Source organism: Ambystoma mexicanum, chromosome 9 (genome assembly GCF_040938575.1).
Source record: "Ambystoma mexicanum isolate Mex_15411 chromosome 9, UKY_AmexF1_1, whole genome shotgun sequence".
Lineage (NCBI taxonomy): Eukaryota > Metazoa > Chordata > Amphibia > Caudata > Ambystomatidae > Ambystoma > Ambystoma mexicanum.
In genome coordinates this window covers 802,506,987-802,526,076 of record NC_090931.1, presented here as the reverse complement: position 1 = coordinate 802,526,076, position 19,090 = coordinate 802,506,987, and the positions used below count along the sequence as shown (strand labels likewise).

Genomic DNA, 19,090 nt, shown 5'->3' with positions numbered 1-19,090 from the left:
AAGGAAAGTCAAAAGGGAAAGTTTCCCAGTACTGATAGCCTGAAGAACTGATCGGTTTCCCCATAACTAAATGAGCAAAAGGACAGGGGGCACTTCTCTGTAAAAGTCAGAACAGGTTCAAAAACAAAATGTTTGGGGGTCCATAGAACTATGGAGGGAAAGTTGCTAAAAGACAATTCTTTCCCAACAGTAAGCACCAGTGTGCCTCAAGAGCAGCCTATTCTAAAGTAGGGATAAAATGGTGACCCTGAAGACTCTTCCAGTTTAGGCTAGCTTTCAGTAGGCAGGTTCCCTCCTGGGCACACAGCTCTGAGGCTGCAGTCCAAGCAGTCATTGTGCCATTCAAGCAAATATTTTAAGGATTACTGGGTTGTTGTGTCGACTGGGCCCTGCTTATGAAGGGGCGGTCGGGGGGGCCACTGGACTCCTCTGGGAATAATCTTTATATAAACCACCCCTTGCCAATCACATTGCAGAAACTGCAGTAGCCTAGTTAGGTTTATAATCAGAGAGGCACAGCTCCACCTCACTGATGAGGCCGAGCAAGGCGGAAACAGGTGGCTGGGGTTGCTGTTGGTACTCTTGTTCAGAACTGCCCATGTGGCCGGGACAAAGACTGATACCTTCTGTGAAAGGAACAGTGAGCTAAAGTGTGGCTACAGACTCTCGAGTGGGTACCTTCCCAAAGAACAGGTAATTTAGCCGTGTTCGTTCTCGCAGAGGGGCGCCTATGGACTATTTTGTTTGATAGTTAGGTTTACAGATGACATTGAAGAGTGTCATCAGGCCCAGAATGGACAGAATGGGACTAGAAACACAAATATTTGCACCAAAAACGAGCCTGAGGCATGAGCAATGGTAATCTGGGGAGTGTACACACTTTGAAACCCTTTTTAGCTTTCTTACAGTGAACAAAAAGACATTGCAAATAACTTTGAATAAAGTGACACTGAAGATGGCCTTGCTGAAATTAAATCTCATGTTTCTTCAGTAAAGAAGATTCCTGGAGACTTCTGGAGGCACACAGGTAAGTTCCTTTATTGCTTCTTGACATGTTACAGCATGTTACCTCTCAGGTGTCTACTTTTACCCATTTGATCTCTCCATCCAGCCGAGTTTGATCTCTCCATCTGCCAGGGTATAGAACCTTAACCCATAAACACACACTCTCATGTAACAACATTCTCACAGCATTCGCTCTAACATCATATGTTTCATGCATCCATCCAAGCACAATACAACACATCACCTTTCCTTTCCCAGATCTCAAAACATGCCAACCAAGAACTATACAACACATCTCCCTTCCTTTCCAAGCAGTCTCCAGGGGTAATCACTCAAGCAGCGGACGTGCAGTACTCACCCCACATACCACTCCTCTCTCACAAAATCACACAACAGCTTTTTAACGAGCAGTGTAGCTCTAAACACATAAGGAGGCATGCCCCTTTAACACCCATGCCACTCACGCAAGGGAACATAAGTCTCACACCCATGACTACCCCATACACCAGAAGCGATAGTCCCATACTCTGCACCATATACACATGGCACACTTTTAGAGCGCTGTGTCGCTCTGTACCAATGACTACCCCCACACACCGGAAGCAGTAGTCCCATACCTTAAACATACTCATGGCACATTTAACGAACGCGGTGTCGCTCAACTTCGACTACAAATTGAGGCCTGGTGCAGTCTCACACACTATCTACGCATGTCACTACAAATATCTTGACATATTTTCATATCTTACTAAAAGTTCATAGCTCTTTACACAGCAATAGCCACACTCTTAACCCTTGCTTCTTATATAGAAGATGCAATCTCACCACACTGACATCTTAACATCTTGAGATAGACCCAAGTCCATAGATGTCTCAGCAGCTCTACGTCTGCAATTCCTCAAAATGGTTAACTCGGCGCTTCTCACTTGTTAACCCCATATCCATTCTCAGTTACATCAATGCGTAAACACTGAATGTTCATGATCTCATTTAACATTCACTGAAATATTCCTAAAAAACCATACTGAACTGACAGCGCTAAACCTGTAAAAAGTTTAACAAAACAGACACATTGAATTGTATGTTTGGCACCATACCATACACTTTCGTTACTATACCACACATAGCAGTACTAGGTACTGTGATGAATCCGATGGAGGCCTAATTCCCCAACAAGGATCTCCTCCCACGTGGCCAGGGAACAGCAGTCGCTACCTGATCCTGACCCCGGGGTGGTATTATGAGGGAGGATCACATGGGAGGAGAAGGCCGTCAGGGAAAGAAGAAGACTGCCTTATTCCTAAAATGTTAATGGCTTGTTAATATAAAAGTCCTTCCCGTTGTAAACCCCAAAAACCTAGTCTTAAAAATCACTCTAGACAAGCTAATATTTGCACCTCATACACACAAGACTCCTTTAAAATCTCCTGTCTCAAATGGTTCTTTGAACAGAAGTCCTGAACAATAGCATATTGGAAGTCACAGAAATTCTATACACGCCAACTCCCAGAAAGCCTCAACTACTGAGATGAGGAAGAGGAAGGAGTTAATGCGGATCAAGAGAAACACCAACATGCAGACTAGTTGTTTTGAGGCGGTCCAGGTGAGCAGGACATTTAAAAATGGTGACCACTTTCAAAACCAGAGAGCCAGGGAAGAAGGATGCAGACCCGGAGACGAGAGAAGCAGAGCTGAAGCAAGACGCAGTGCAGAGAAGGACCGCGCAGGAGAAAGCAGGCACTTCTACAATGCTGTTCGCAGGCATTACATACCACTGTGGCGCAAGGCTGGCAGGGACGCTGCAAGCACCAGGAAAGAACGGTCAGAAGACCGGCAGCAAGATCAAAGCTACCAGGAACATGGTTGTGCAGAGGGACAGCAGCCATGCAGGCGACTGAGCGCAGAGCTGCCCGGAGAGATGAAAGGAGGTCTGCTGCGCAGGGGAGACCGTCCCAGAACGGGAGCTTCACCAGATCGGTGTGCCACGAGTTGGGAACACTTCAGTACAGTGGTGGGTCTACCCCAAAGCCATTGGGGACCCCGGGCCGTAGTGGCAGGCATGGGAGCAATTAAACTATTTTCAATATCGACCAAGTGAAATAAAAAGACAGAATTTGAATCATACATGAAATATCAAAGTGGGAAATGTTGCAGCAAGCATTACCTCAAGCAAATGAATAGTAATGAAGATATAAAAAGGCAGAACTTTAACAAATCCCCACACATGAGATGTCAGTCTGGGGTAAGTTGGAACAAGTAGCACCTCAAGCCAATTAAGTAGAAACGTGAAGTAGTACAAGTGTGTTCAAGGACCGTGGACTCAATAAGTAGTCCTGGTCAAAGGAGTACACCAGACAGTGAACATTGGGAGGCAACATACCTGGCAGGGGAGTATACCAGGAGGTACATTAACATTGCATAAAGAAACTTATTTGGTTAACAGAGTGTATGATAAATAAGTACACAGGAGATACTCTTGCCATCCTAAAGGAACTATTGTTTGAAAGACTCTTGGTCACCCTTAAAAAGCTATGATTTGAAATAGACTATTGCTATCCTTAAGGAACTATTATTTGGCAAGAAATGTTTTCTATCATACTTAAATAATCAAAGGGAAGGAAAATCATGCTCTGGATCCAAGGATTATTCCTTGGCAAAGATGGTTTCTTTTGGATGCGTCTACTTGCCTTGGTTGTGAACACTTTTTGCCAAATACAAGCCAGATACAATTCCTTGCACTTTTGGTGTTCATTTTACTATGAGGGTCAGAGTAGTATGTTTTGGACACAAACACAGCTTATATGTTTGACGACGAGACACAGACTGATCTTCAGTTTTAGTTTTCCAGGTAGGGAAACTCTTTAGGATAGGGACAGAAAGGACTTTATCCTACCCCTTTCGTTTATTAAAGATGTCCAAAACTGAAAACATTACAACTCTGTGTCCGGTTCTCATTTTTGACCACTCACAGCCCATATGTTTTTCATACACTACTCACAAGTCCTTAGAGTCCATGTGTGCACTAACCCTGAAAGTCCCCGAACTTGTTAATTCTATTGTCATTCCTAGTACTTCAACACTCGACAACTCAAACAGATCTTCTACATCTTCATACACTTTCCGTGTGCACATAACAAAAATTCACTTCACCGTTTCCTCGACACACAGAGGTCTTCCCTAATACAGAGTCCTACTGCATGATCATCCATTCTCTGTGCGTCCTTACTCGATACAGACTGCACAGCCTGACTTCCCTACCTCCTGCACCATGGAAAACAGATACCACGGTACACTTTGGTGCTTTCCACTTCTTCTAATTCACCTCCGACCCCAGTACAGAGGCTGCTCTGAATATTTCAAGTCAAACGGCCCAATCCCTATTACGGCATCATCTCACTCTCCAGCTGGACTTCCCATGCAGAACACTCGCAGATGTTGTTGATGTTGGTCCAGGACATCCTCACGTGGAGGGTCCCTTACTCTAATCCACCTGTTGGACCCATGGAGACGTCATCAGTCTTCCTTCAGTAGGTTCACTGAACAGAGCTTTGTGACCCCATCCAAGCTCTCTTTCCAGAGTCCTTTGATCAAACCACTGTAGCAGCTCGAATCAGCCATGCTCTTCTAATCGTACCACACCGCATATTCCTCTCGGTGCAGGTACCTTTTGTTGCTTCCACACCTGGGTAAGCAGTTAAACAATGTTGCTAGTACTGGGCAGCTTGCCCAACCAGCATCATGACAGTTTATTGGGCACTGCTACCCTATATTCGGAAACCCATCTCAATCATGCAGCTTCCTTGTTCCTGCTCCCCACCTGTTTTGGCAGGTGCTCTGGGTCTTCTTAGCTCACTTAAACAACCTCCTTTGCTTGGTCGCTTCACTTCAAGCCCACGTATTGGGTCATTCACAACACTCCTTTACTCCACCCTGGGTGATACACAACACCCCCTTTAATTCTCCTTCGGTGTTACTTCTCTTCTCGCCCTGGGCACTGGTTGACTACTTCTCCTTTTCAGCTGCTCCGGCCACCTGGTCACTCACTTCTTCCATTGTGACCTGGGGGCTCATTTCTTCCTTTGCCCTGGGTGATGGGATGTACCCTTTGGGGGCAGTGGGTCCTCTTCTCTTGCCACACCCTCTTCCCCCCGCAGATGCTCACTCTTTTTTGGATTTTCTCTTTTCAGTCCCTGCACGCATTTGTTCTTAAAGCCTGTTGCCAATATAGTAAAGCAGATTGCTGGAGACTTCTGGAGGTACACAGGTAAGTTACTGTATTGCTTCTTGACATGTTACAGCAAGTTACCTCGTAGGAGCTCACTGGAACCCATCACCCATTTCTGATCTCTCCAACTGCCCGAGTATAGAACCTTAATCCATAAACACTCTCTCCCTCATACAACAACATTCTCACAGCATTCTCTCCGATATCATAGGTTCCATGCATCTATCCAAGCACAATACAACAGTTTCGAACATGTATAATAATTTGAAGCTGCTCAGGCCAATTCAACCTGGAAATCCTTGTTCCAGGAATTACGTGGTACCCCTCTCCCTCCCTCCCTCCCTCCCCCCCCCCCCCCCCCCCCCCAAGTACTCTGTATGAACCATTGTATCCCAGGGACAAGGGTTACATTTTTAGAAAAATAAATCCTAAAATGCCCTCATCGATAACTCACCATATAGATATATTTTCAAAAGCAGAGCATTTGCAAAAACATTAAATCTGGTGAGGCGCTTCACTATTTAGCAATGAAACACTTAACCATATAGGATTGCAAAAGCAGGTGGAAAATCACTGCATTCCGTATCAGTAAGAATTCTACCGAACATGCTTTAGCAAACCACCATTTCTACTATCTGATGCACAGTCAATGCGAACATGACTTACCCTTATAGGATAAATGCAAGCTCTGCAAATATATGTAAAGTTAATTTATCTGTGGCTCAGAGGACAACCATGTACGCCAAGCGAGATTAAAATAGTTGGTCCTGTGAATTTAAGTTTCCTCAAAATCTGCCATCTAATCAGAATGCTATTTAGCCAATGGTCTATTCCAACAACCAGCAGGACTCAAACACTTCCCTTTGTCCAAGAGAACTCCTAATGTAATCTCTGTCTCACTACATTGGAAAGACCTCAGATGCTTGCTAGCTAGAGAAAGCACATATTCTAGGCGGCTATATGACACTTAGAATGTTTTGCACAACAGTCCTCCAAGGTAGACATTTCATTATCTTACAATCCAAAAACAATTTCAAATTAGCTTGATAAAATGCTACTTTCGAAATTAAAAAGATTCACTCCAGGTTAAACGTTCATTAACACGTTCAAAAGTTCACACAACCATCTCCGCCCTTCCCTGTGCAGGCTGCCAAACCACCATTGCAAATCCTTGTCAGCAGAAACCTCATTGAACAATAGAGAGCATACCCCAGATCCAGAACTGGGCAAAGTGGCTGTTTTTGCTATGCATCAAAAATCCTTAAAGCTGAAAACCAGTCTGATGATTCAGAATTCTAAAGCCTGTAAAGAAAACGAATGTATAGCTGGCAGCACCAACGAAAACCGACCCTTTCTTGTTCTTCTATGTAAGGCAACAGCTTACTGCAGAAGCAGGATTTAAAATAATGGGCGTTTGGCAAGATGGGCACTTCAATCCATTCATATACTGGGTATGCCAAACTGGCCATCTACAGCTGAAGGTTTATAAAAGAAAAGTACTACTCCTTATCTCAGAACACCTTCGCCCGCCCAGTTGTGGCTGCCCTTATATCATCTCGGCTGGATTATTGTAATTCCTTATATCTTGCCCAACCGAGAGGTCTTATCCAGAGACTACTGCGTTTACAAAATCTGGCAGCAAGAGCAGCCACTCGTTCCCCTTATGGGGCAAAGATCTCTCCCGTCCTGCGTGCTCTTCATTGGCTGCCAGTTCATCAGAGCATCCAATTTAAAGCTCTGTGCATTGTACATCGGTCAATCCCCAATGTTGGTCCAGAGTTTTTGATTTCCAAGTTTGTCCGTTATATCCCCACTCGCCAGCTTCGCTCAGCATCAGAAGATTTACTTGTTGTGCCATCTTTCAATCGGGCGAGGATAAGAGGCCGGTCCTTTTCTGTAGCTGCTGCAACTGCATGGAATGAGCTGCCACCTTCTATAAAGAAATTAGCCAATAATCTAGCTTTTAAGTAAGCAGTTAAAACCTTTTTCTTTTAAGTTATTTTTTGTTGGCATCTCTATATACTTGGTCTACTACCTTGCCTCTAGCGCCAAGATGCCTCCGGGCGACCGTCGCTCTTAAGAAATTCCAAATAATAATAATAAACCAGGTCACAGCATTTCCACTTGCCAGTAGCCATTGGTGAGTGATAATGTCTATTGGCAAATACAAAAATGGCGTTGTGGGTGCATATTGACAAATGAGGTGGCAAGCAACTTGACATTTTTACACCTGCATATAGAAAATAATAACTCCTGTTTCTACTAAACTTGTGAATTCAACCAGGGCTACAGTCCAACTCCAGGAAGTAATGTGTGGTAGCTAAATGCTATACAAACATGTCAACATAATGTAAAACTGACTATCAGAGTGCTAAGGTATTTCATCGCTGGCCACATGTTTATGAAATATTTCTCAAATCTAAAAAGGAGAATGCCTTTTTTGGCAGTCACGAGATGAACAGGCAACTCGAGACAGACTAAGTTCTACAGTAACATTATATCAGACACAAAGACCAGGAGAGAGTAGAACCAGCAAATCAGGTAGTATGGCAGTCCATAGGTTTGACTCCTTGTAGAAGCATGGTTGCTAGTCCTTCCCAGTTTCCTTTGTCTAGACATAAGGCAGCTGTGTGTGTTATTTCTCTCTGGCCTATTATGCTGGCCTAAACTACGCCCTATGTTTGACCCCCCCCATGACCAGTTAAGGAGCCCCTTCTAGCCACGTGTAGAAGGACTCCAAGCATCCACTGCCTTTTGTCTCTAGTAGTTCTGCCCTCCCTCCTCCAATGGTTCACACTCCTTTTACTCCATAAGTCTTATATTCCCCTACTCATGCCTCTCCCTCTATACTTTTGAGGATCTACCTAATTTTCTGACTTCTGTTTCTCTCCTTTACTTCCTTATTCCCCGTCACTGTGTTTGTTCTCTGTCTTTCCCCACTTGTTCCTTTCCTAACTCATTCCTGTTTGTTCCTATATTCACTCCCTTTCCCTTGGCTCTACTTTCTTCACTTCAAATTTCATGTGTGTGATTATGGCACCAAAGTAAATGTTCTGCTCTCCTTGACTTTTGTTTATTGGTGTCCGTTTCTGCTATGAAGGCCACCTGAAAATTTGGGATCTTCACTGGTTGACAGTTTGCTCTGTCCTCGTCAGTGTTCAGACGTTGGACTAGTTGCATTTCTTCTCCCATTGATAGCTCCCTGTTAGGAAACTGGAGCAGCACAAGCTTCATCTAAGATAGATGAGGAGCACATTCTGAGGATGTGAGATAATGGACATATAGGAATGAGGTTATTTCAAAGGGAGATGTTGATTGCAGAAAAGAATGTTAGGTTTCCCCAATGTTTACTGGGAAATGTAGTTTCATTTTATGAAAATGGTAACTATGATTAGCTGCTGGAAATTTGAAGTGAAGAAGGTGGAGCAGAGCACTCTCTGTGTCTAATTGAAACTGAACTTCTGCTTACTATACAGTACGGAGAACACGCATTGGGAGTTGATGGAGAAGTATGCATGGGGCTAATGGAAGGTGGTTGTGGTGGGTGTGAAGATTTGTTGTGAATTATTACCATTTTCCTGCCTACTCGTCAATTCTGCTAATTTCACCTGGTGGCCTTTAATAAGGTTTGGTGGTGTTATTTTTCTCTGAGACAACACTGTCCTTATATGAGACCGCCATGGGATATTAAAGACACACAGGCGAGCATTCACTTCCTTTATTCTGCTTTGTACAGCAGACTTAAATCTGAATATTTTCCTTACTTTTGTTTTTTAACACCCGAAAATCCTCATGCTCGTCTCCCCCCACGCCCCTCTAGTTTTGGTTGTGATTGAACCACTCACGGAGTGATCACTTTCTCCTTTCCTCCCAACTCACTCTCTCCAACCGCGGGCCAAGCCAACTCCAGCACTGCCACCTACCTTCTCGGTTATCCGACCCATGAAGCGTGTGTCAGTTGAGGCTTTCGCTGCCACTTTCTCACCCCGCCCCATCTTTAGCTGACTCACACCCGGACAGCACTTTTTTTGCTCCACTCTGCTATATCTGATGCTCTTGATGTTCTTGCCCCCGTCATGAGAATCTGATTGAAGCCCAAAGCTAAGTGCCACTCCTGGTACGACTCAGACCTCACCCTTAAACGCAAGTGCAGGGTGGCTGAGAGAAAATGGCATGCTACCTGTACATCCTCTGACAAACTGGCCTGCCGCCTGCTCCAAAGGCAATACCGGCTCTCTGTCCGCACCGAGAAGAGAGCCCTCATCCAAGCCCGCATCTCTGCAGCATCCAACAACTTGGCTGAACTCTTTAAAATCTGCAAGGAGCTGGCCAATCCTGCTGCAGTCTCTACCTCTCCTGTCCCCAACCAGGCCCTCTGTATGGCCCTGGCTTCTCATTTCATCGCTAAAACTCAGGACATCCTGTCCTTTCGCTCTTCCTCTCCCCTTCCTAACTCTACTCCCCTCCCCTCTCTTCCTCTGGCCCTTCTGTGGCCACTTCTCCTTCCTCCTTCTCTGCCTTTCCCTTGTTCTCCCCAGACGAGGTTTCTAGACAAGTCTGATCTATGAAAGTCTTGTCAAAACAGGTTCTCCCCTGTTCCTCTAAAACCATGAAGGACCACATTGACACCCAGGCTCCTGCTTTCGCTGCCTTCTGGAGCCACTCCTCCGCCACTGGAGTCTTCCCTTTCCCCCTGAAGCACTCCATTGTGCACAGTCTTCTTAAACCATTTGCCGTCCCTTCCTGCCCTGCTACCACCCAATCCCCATCACTCCTTTCCTGGGCAAACTCCTGGAAAAGCTGGCCATCTCCTAGCTTAATCGTCACACTGAATTGGGTGGTTGTCTCCAGGACCATCAGTCTGGCTTCAGAGCTGCCAGAAGCATGGAAACTGCTCTCCTGAATTTCCGTGAAGACCTGCTCTCCACCTTGACTCCAATACCCTGTGTCCTCATCTTACTTGATCCCTGTTCTGCCTTTGACACAGTCAACTATGCCATCCTGCTCAGTTATCTCCGCGATAACCTGGGTATCACCGATCAGGCCCTGGCTTGGCTGACCTCTTTACTCTCCGATCGACCTTGCCAGGTCCAACTTGGGTCCTTCCTCTATCTCCATCTCTATCTCTATCTGTGGTGCCCCTTCTCGTCAGACAAGACGACCTCCAATTTCATCAAAATCCTGAAAGGCAGTATCCTATGTGACATTTCGAAGTGCATACTATGAAATGTTGATGGCAATAAAAAAATATATAAAAAAAGGTTTAAATAACAATTAAAACAACTTTTGCAAGGCCTGAATCTCCACCATCAGCACTAGGGCTACCCACTAAACGATGGGAGAGGAAGAAGGAAATGAAAACTTGTATCCAGAAGCATTGATTGAAGAGGATCAAAATGTCCTCTGTGTCTTTCTATGATTACCTCAGGTGCAGGGTCGCTGTCCCACACTGCGAGAGATGGTAGTTAGGAGCCCCCAAAAATTCTGCCAGTTCTGTTTTTTCCCTGAGGCAGAGGCCCCCCGGTGAGGAACCACATCTTCTGCTTCCTCTAATCCCATCTTCAAAAGGTCTTGTCACTAGCAACAGGCCTTGAAAATGCAACAAAAGTCACTGTATCACACCTTGTATTTCGACTAAACTGGTGTGAAGAAGGACATGGCTAGGTACCGAGAGATCATAACTTGGCAGTCGTGGTGCCCGTTTTAAACTCCACCAACTGCCTGTCCGTCACCACCAAGAAAACACCTTTTAAAAAGGAGGTCTACAACTTTTTTTTCTGCCACCTGGAGGTCATGTGTAGACTTAAGCCACACATGCCTCTTAACACTCCCACCTAGGCTCATGACCCTTAAGCTACATCATCTTGGTTAAGAGTTGGGAAGGCCTCTAAGGAGTAGCCATTGTAAACAATAGCATTGCCATCAGAGTCAGCGACACAGAGATGAGTAAAACAGAGCAAGCCTATAATGCGTAGCAAAATAGGCATCACTAAATGCTGCAAACAGACCTGTATATGGGTTTCAAATACCCCTGTTACCAATCTCCCTACCCAGGCGGGGACGGGTACTAAGTTATGCACCCTCTGACCCTGACCTTGGAGGTCAGTGTGTGAAGAGGTGTCTATTGGAGGCTGTTCCATGGACTTCAGTTCCAACAGGTAGCCAACAAGTAGCATTGGTCTCAGTCAATGGTATAAAGAAACATTGGAGTGACATCCTCTTACTTCCTCTTTTTCACCCTCCCACACCAAGCAAGGAAGCCATTCAGTATGGAGGCTACATGGGAGCAATCTTCCAGATTGGAGGCCTTGGAATCTATGGCTGAAATCTCTCCAAAGTTGACATGCCCATCCAGCTGCGTGGATGTCAAAATCTTTACCCTCAATTGTAGCAGGGACTTTATTCAGAGGATTCCTCTGACAGTTCCCTCTGTGCTTTGGGTGTGAATGTACCCAAGCTGGCATCTTGGAGGGGCTGTCTGCCCTTTGGCCTCATGCTTGGGCCTCTCCTGCATCGGTTTCTTTGGCTCATCTCCCAGCCAGATCAAGAGTCGCACATGGAAGTGGGGTGAAAGAATCTTGAAGGGTCTCAAGGACAAGTCTGCTGCCTTAACCTGTGGTATCAGTACACAAATCAAAAGGAGCAAGTGCCACACATGAACATTCCCTGGTCTCACCTGACAAAGTCAAGGAGAAGGAACCATTTCAAGAACAACCAACCACAGAGGCTCAGACTCTCACTTGGAAGAAACCCCATAAGTGGCGTCAGAGCTTGCTTCATTAAAAACTCTCCAGATAAACCTTGAAGTGACTTCTGGAATAAGGCCTGCATGGCAACTCTAAGGAGACTCTGGAAGAAATGGTTACTGGCGACCTGTCTACACCAGTGGGGTTTAGGTAGGTTAGACAAAAGAGGTGCACCAAGTTTCTTCTTCCTCGCAACAACATCCTTAAAGGCAAGAGGGGGCTGCAGTGTTCAAGATCTCCATGTAATATAGAGCCTGTTATTGATGGCCCCCCAAAAAAGAAGGAGTCACAATGAGCACGACTGTGCCTATGTTGCTGGGGGCCAGCACACTCAAAAGATTAATTTCCTATACTTTAAGAAAATATAGTAAATAGATATTCTTGATAACAAAAAACGAGAAAGTGGTAAATGATTACAGAAGACAAAAACATTTTCCAGGTCAATAAACAGGCCTATCGGCCCTCACCTACCACCCCCCCATTTATTTACAATAATGCATGCCTCATTCAGAAACATTGGCCGTATGATATCCACTGAAGAGGGAGCAATTAAACAAAGGAAATGAAACCTATTAAATACTGGTCTAACAAACACCAACTTATGCACCTTTTTTTTAGCATAGACATGCAAGATTACTAGGGAGCGAGACCACAAATTTGTTCAATTCTCTAAATAACAAAATCTTAATGCAAGTCCTAGCAAGAATAAATGGTTCTCTAAAAACAGATAGAACAAGATTTAAAGAAAATGATAGCGCCAGAAAAATATCATGCCTTTCGCTTGGCTCACGAAAAAAACTCAAATAAAACAGGCAGTAATAAAACTATTGCCACCTGCTGCACCAGAAAAGACATGGTATGAAGAGCAGAAGCATAATGTGATTGTACGAAAAGCAGCCTGTCACAAAGTATAAAGTTAGCTTGAGAGCTAGTTCTCATTAAAAGCAGACTAGAAAATATTGTATGGTGTGCTTACTCCCCGTAGTACACAAAGATAAGAATAAGACACGTGCAGCAGTGCAAGGTCATTCCTCTTTGGAAACACATACTAAATGGAATAAAAGGTTATCTTTTTTTACACTGCAATTACAGATTCAGAAAAACGAATGAGCATTATTAAAATTCAAACATTATTAAGTGTATACATTGTAGAATGACACATTATTTCCAGTAATTGACTCACATGGTATCTGTGGAAGTTTATTATTATTGCTTTATTTGACACAAGTCATAAAAGCTTTACACAAATACAAAAAAAAAACATCGTTAAGATACCTTCTTCATACAACAATTCAGAATCTAAGCTATACAAATTGCTAAAAAAGCATATAGAAAGCAGTAAAAGAATAGGAAGGACAACGACAATTTCAACGGGCCAGTACAAACCTATGCATCAATGCTCCGTGTATATATTTGGCAGCCCCCCCAGGTGATTAAAGTCCTAGAGGTAGGCGTACATAGAATCAGGGCTCCTGTAGAGGTTTGTGTATAGGGGCTTCAAGTATGTGGCTCTCAGGTCCCTCTAGGGTGGGCAAAAAAGCATGAAATGCTGCATTGACTCTGATGTTTATACATGACCAACAGAGATCAGATTCAGCAGCATTTCAGCTCCTTTTGCTAGAGGTAAAATGCAGAGCCTAAAACTAATATAAAGGGATATGCTGAACTGAGGGTGAACGCGATCAATATGTTCCTAAAACCAATAATATTTTTGCATAGCCAATATTCACAGGACAATGACTTTTTAGGCATTCATCACTCGTGCAGGACCACACCATGCTATTGTATTGACTTGTGGCTTGGTATTGCTGTTTATGCAAGCAGGGTTCTCCCAAAATTCTCAGGGGTCCAAGTCACTGATCAAAGTATTTGTATTTATTGTCTTGATGTGCCTGCACCAAGCTAATTTGGTGCTACCATCTTAGAACAAAACATCAAAAACTGCATCAGTGAACTTGACTAGGAGAGGGGAGGAACAGATTTTTAGCCAATACAAGACGGGTGTTTAGTAAGAGATAATGTCTTAAGTTCTAGTATAAGCAATGTGTTCGGCGTTCCCCTGGGAAGGGCCCAATAACTTTTTCATACTTTTATTTTCGACAATGGCTTATTTAATCGAGTTGGCGTATCCCCATAATTCAGCCCCAAAAACTGCCACTGCGCGTGCTACTAAATTGTAAACCTTGAAGGAAGGGCTAACTGCACCATTCCCAGGAATATTTAGAACACAAAGAAGCACGTTATAGGACACTTCTAACATCAAATGCGATTTATTCACTTAATCATTCCACCTACATCCGCTTTCAAATCTGACATCCAGGTAGTCATAGCTGGAAACTTGTTTGATATTGATAGCCGTGCCTTCATAATGGACTACCAATCCGTGTTCTTTCTTCCTCTGTGCATGAAATAACATTGATTTAGTTTTGGTCTGGCTTATTTCCAGACCATTAGCTGTACAGAAATTGTTGAACAGCCTACATTGTTCCGTCAATCCTTTCGGTGCTTTTGAGATCAAGACAGCGTCAACCACGAAGAGGAGCAACAGAATTTTGTCATAGCCCAGAGTAGGGGCATCAGTAGGTAGCTTAACAATTAAGCCAATCACAGCATAAATTAATAGGCAAACCAGAGTAACCGTGCAAATACGCACCCTTGGCAGTCACCCTTTTGGACAGGAAACAAAGCTGTGATCTCACCAGAAAGGCTCCAACAGATTGCACCCCATTATTATTGTAGAGGATTACGTTTGCTTTTAGGAGAGATAATGGAAAGCCTAGATTCTTGAGCCTATCCCATAAGAGTACATGAGGAACACAAACAAAGCAGTTTTCAGATAAACAAATAGTACATATAAATGAATCTTCTTCTGTGGAGGTTTATGCTAATAGGCATAGGTGCAGCACACATCCGCCAGTGACGTGGCCTTGTAGCACTATTAAATAGAGGACTGTCTGTAAAACTAAATAATTGATATGCCACTGGTCTGTTCAGAATAACATGTACTGCTCTAATGCAGAATTCATTTATTTATGCATTCTTCAATTGGGGTATCTATAATACATAAAAATAACTTACTGCATCAAAATAACTTTCATGATTCCAGTTTATAGAGCATTGTTTGCTCTGGTGCAAGACCTGTGTTCTCAGTCTCAGTGTGGCCTGCTTCAATATATAACAATCTACAGGAGTTGCATAGCTGACATAATAGGTTAGCTATTTATTTATTGAGCAGAAGTCAAATAATTGTTCCAAAAATATTTTACACGAAACATCCAAGTCAGTGCGCTAGAGACCCTTTAGAATAGGGGAAGAGAGTGGAGTGTGATAACAGGTAAAAGTGTTGTAGAAGTGGGGCATTAACCAGGGCCATAACATTAACTACGGACAATACATAGGAAAGAGAAGGTGGGTTAGTGCATTTAGGAAAGGTTGAGAGGAATAAGTGCATAGGTACCACAAGAGGAGATGGGAGCAGAGGCGAGAAAAGGATAGAAGAAATAAATGGGAAGGAGAAGTGTAGTAGTGAGGAGTAAGAAAGTGAGAATGTGCTACAAAGACTCAGGTTACAAGGGTAGGTTGGTAGCTGGATGAGATGAGTCGAGTGGAAAAGGTTCTGGTGACGGAAAGGAGCTCAGATGAAAGTAGGTAGACTTTTGGCTTTGATTTGAACAAATTGAAGGATGAGGCGTTTCCGATAACAATCAAGAGCATTCCAGTGCAGTAGGACTTGTAGCGAGAAAAAGAACGAAAGCGGGAGAGGGCAGAGTGACGTGGAGGAGGAAGAGCGAAGAGAACAAGAAGGGGGAGTAGCAGCAAATAAAGGTAGCAAAAGTCAGGACAAGGCCATGGATCGATTTATATACCAGAGGAAGGAATTTAAATGTGGCTTGGTTGCTAATGTATGGTCAGCCTAGTTGGTGCAGAAAGGACGAGGTGGAAGAAAACAATGAAGGTTAACAAGGCTGCGTATTGCATAGCCGATCACCTTGTCAAGAGGAGTGAAGGAATAGGGAAGGAGGTCAAATGGAGTGCTTCAAGTTTGGAGCGGATTTGTGCCAGGGACACATTAATAGAACATATGCTCTATAAAATCAGCTTTCCGCCCATGCCATGTATAAATATCACCATTAGTTTTGGCTAAGTTACAGTGAAAATAAGTGTTCAGTTATGGGTCCCAGTTGTTGAGTAGTCAAGTTTGGAGAGGAAAAGAGGAGATAAGGAGTTAGGGGGCATATTTTTATGATCAGAAGTTAATATGAGGTGTCGTGGAAAATACAGATAACTAAAAGTTTAGGTCAGGGTTGAAGATCAAACAATTGCGGGTGGACGGTCAGGATGCAAAGAGGCGAGTGGGTAGGTAGCAGGGTGTGTTATGAGAGGGGAAGTAAAGAACCTCAGTTTTCGTGGGGTTGAACATTCGTGATAGGGAAGTCATATTGTATTTGATGGCAGACACAGTTTGATTTGTTGGTCAAGAGAGATGACAGAAGGAAAAGAAAAGAAGATTTGAGTGTCATCTGTCAAGATCTGATAGGAGAAGCTAAAGGAGGAAATAATGGCCCCCAGAGCAGAGGTTTACATTGTGAAGAGAAAAGGGCCAAAGGCTAAACCTACCCTAAAAAGGAAGGGGAATGAGCTTGGAAGTGCTGCCATCCCATGAATGTGCATATCAAAAGCTGTTTCACCTCTAAAACCCCTTGCATCCAAGTGGATGTGCAATACAAGACTACCCATCTACTGAAGGCTTTCTGTTAGGAACCGTGGAAGCAGGTCACAAAACCTGCACTTGCCATTCGATACTGAATTGTGAGAATATGCCTTTTGGCAAGTAGGAAATTGCATACTCTGTGCTTTTAATAACCCGAAATTCAAAAACACAACCAATTAACTTTATATGTCAGGCTAGAAGCTTAGAATTTGAAAGTTTGCCCCCTGGTAGAAGGCTCTCTGCTATCAGCTATGTTCTAGCAACCCCTTGAAATATGAAAAATCTGTACACCTCAATCACAGTCACAATCTGCTTAGAAAACAGGGCTACTTACATTGTTGTTGCGTGTTTCTACAGCGGGAAACTTCCGAACTATGAATTTGACAGCCGATTCCAGATTTTTGTCAATCAGATAAGATGGCTTTGCTTTGGGATCACCACATGCCTGAAAACACAAAGCAAAAAATGTCTTGAAAATATAATTAATATCACACACTGGCATAACTTCACCAAAGCTAGCAGTCTAACCAGAAATAGATGAGCCTTGCATGAGAGGACATGAGGCATAGTGAAAGAAAATTCACTTTTTAAATATGCAAAAGGTGACTGTGTGTGGGAACCCTCGGTGGAACCCTCTTCATAAGCAATGTTATAGCAGTTAGCACCAAACCGCAGGAAGGGTCCAGCTAATTCTATCAATGTAATAAACGTATGCCGTGCTGCTACTAGTAAAGTGGGAGTCAGGGTAGTAAACTTCTCAATCTAATAAACATCTGAAGAATTTAAATGAAACACCATAGTACATTGTAAACATGCTGGGGCAGGTTTAACTACACATCCGAAATTCCACAAACAATATAATCGACAATATGTTCAAGATATTTGCAACTCTCCATAGTTCATGCTGTGATAACGTTTTCCCCAGGTCATTCGTTTTAACAGCTGAAGCAGAACTTATAAAAGCAGCAGCACGTTTGAACTAAGATGTATTTGAATTACGAGGTATTTCAATAAACTATGCACTTGTTTTAATAACAATTAACGTAAAATCCGTGCAATGCCGTTCTACAGGAACCAGTGCACCAGCCAAAGCTATAATATGTGTGCTGTGAGCATACTGGGACTGCAAATTCCTACTAGATTTCTTCTATTGGTCCCTATGGTTTTGCGGTGGATATCAGAGCAGGCATGGAGCGGGAGTCTGATCTGAAAGTAGTCAAGCAGGTAATAGGAAGGTGAAAAGCTTTGCAAACCTTCCATACTTGTCCTTGCTGGGGAAGCATTTAAACAAAAAAAAAGAGAAAATTACACAAACATAGATTTGCAAACTGACAATTTGCACGGTGAGGAAAGTAAAGTTAACAATATATGAATTGCCAATAAAAAAGAAAAAGATGACCGTTAGATGGCAACCAAGATTTTCAAAACAGTTAACAACATTGGATCTTCATTTTAAAATCAACTCATGAGAGAGCAGAGACATTGAAAATGGAAGTTAGTATTAACACAAAGTGAAACTGAGTTAAAGAGAAGCAATCAGGAAGGCGGTACATACATTACAAGAAACAAAACAATGTTCAAATCTTCCATCAGATTCGGGCAAACGGCAACCATACTAACATGCTGGCATTACAATGTGCACGTGTACTTTTCTAAAGTAAGCAAGACAATTAAAGCAATTGAATGGGATTACTGATCTGCCTACAAATTGTACACAGGGAATATAACCCTGCCCTTCCGAAAGGACGCTGCCAGTTTATTCCAATTTTTTAAAAGATGGAGTGCTTGCCATCCGGTGTTTGCCTTTTACAAAGTAGGGTTCGAAACCTAAAGAAAAAACACTCACCCACTTCAAATCCATGGCAGAACACTGGTTAGTGAAAGGAACTTTTAACAGCTGTGCGAATCTGTGTAAACCAACTTAATGTCAATCCAAGTCCTAAATGAGAAATTCATGTGCCAGTTCAACGGATTTCAAAACATTCATCTACCCATAAAAAAACATTTGTGCCCTACAACTTCATGTCCAGCTGTTAACTGCAAAAAGCTTTACTGTTCAGTTGCATAACTGAAGGAAGCAGTTTAAAGGGCACAGGTAACTTGACTGGTGTGAAATAATTAGGATAAAAGACTTATTCACACATTCCAATGTTCTACCAAGTACCACTTACCTTGTAACATAAGACTGGAGTTTTGTCTGCAAAGGGGCAATATTATTATGGAACACCCTTTAATGTCAGCAAGGGAGCACAGCTAAAAACAAACGAGTGCAAACAACAAGCACTTCACGTGCACTGCTAACCTAGGGCAAAGAAGTTGCGACGTTGCTGTTATGATGTAGTAACATTTCATGTAAAGCGAGTGTCAGTTTTTACTGCACAGACGCCCAAGCAGAAAGAGCAG

General features: G+C 43.2%; 1 protein-coding gene across 5 annotated transcripts in view; it reads right to left on the bottom strand.

The window, feature by feature from the left end:
• The window catches only part of NCKAP1 (NCK associated protein 1), a 1,877,983-nt gene that overhangs the window by 1,810,848 nt on the left and 48,045 nt on the right, over positions 1 to 19,090 (bottom strand). For 3 of the 5 annotated variants that reach the window (XM_069615776.1, XM_069615777.1, XM_069615780.1), the window contains exons 2-3: positions 17,941 to 17,958; positions 17,022 to 17,132 (exon numbers count right to left, since the gene is read on the bottom strand). In XM_069615776.1, coding sequence (XP_069471877.1) covers positions 17,022 to 17,132; positions 17,941 to 17,958 — 129 coding nt within the window. The remainder of the gene's footprint in view (positions 1 to 17,021; positions 17,133 to 17,940; positions 17,959 to 19,090) is intronic. The other 2 variants (XM_069615779.1, XM_069615778.1) reach the window with 1 other exon arrangement.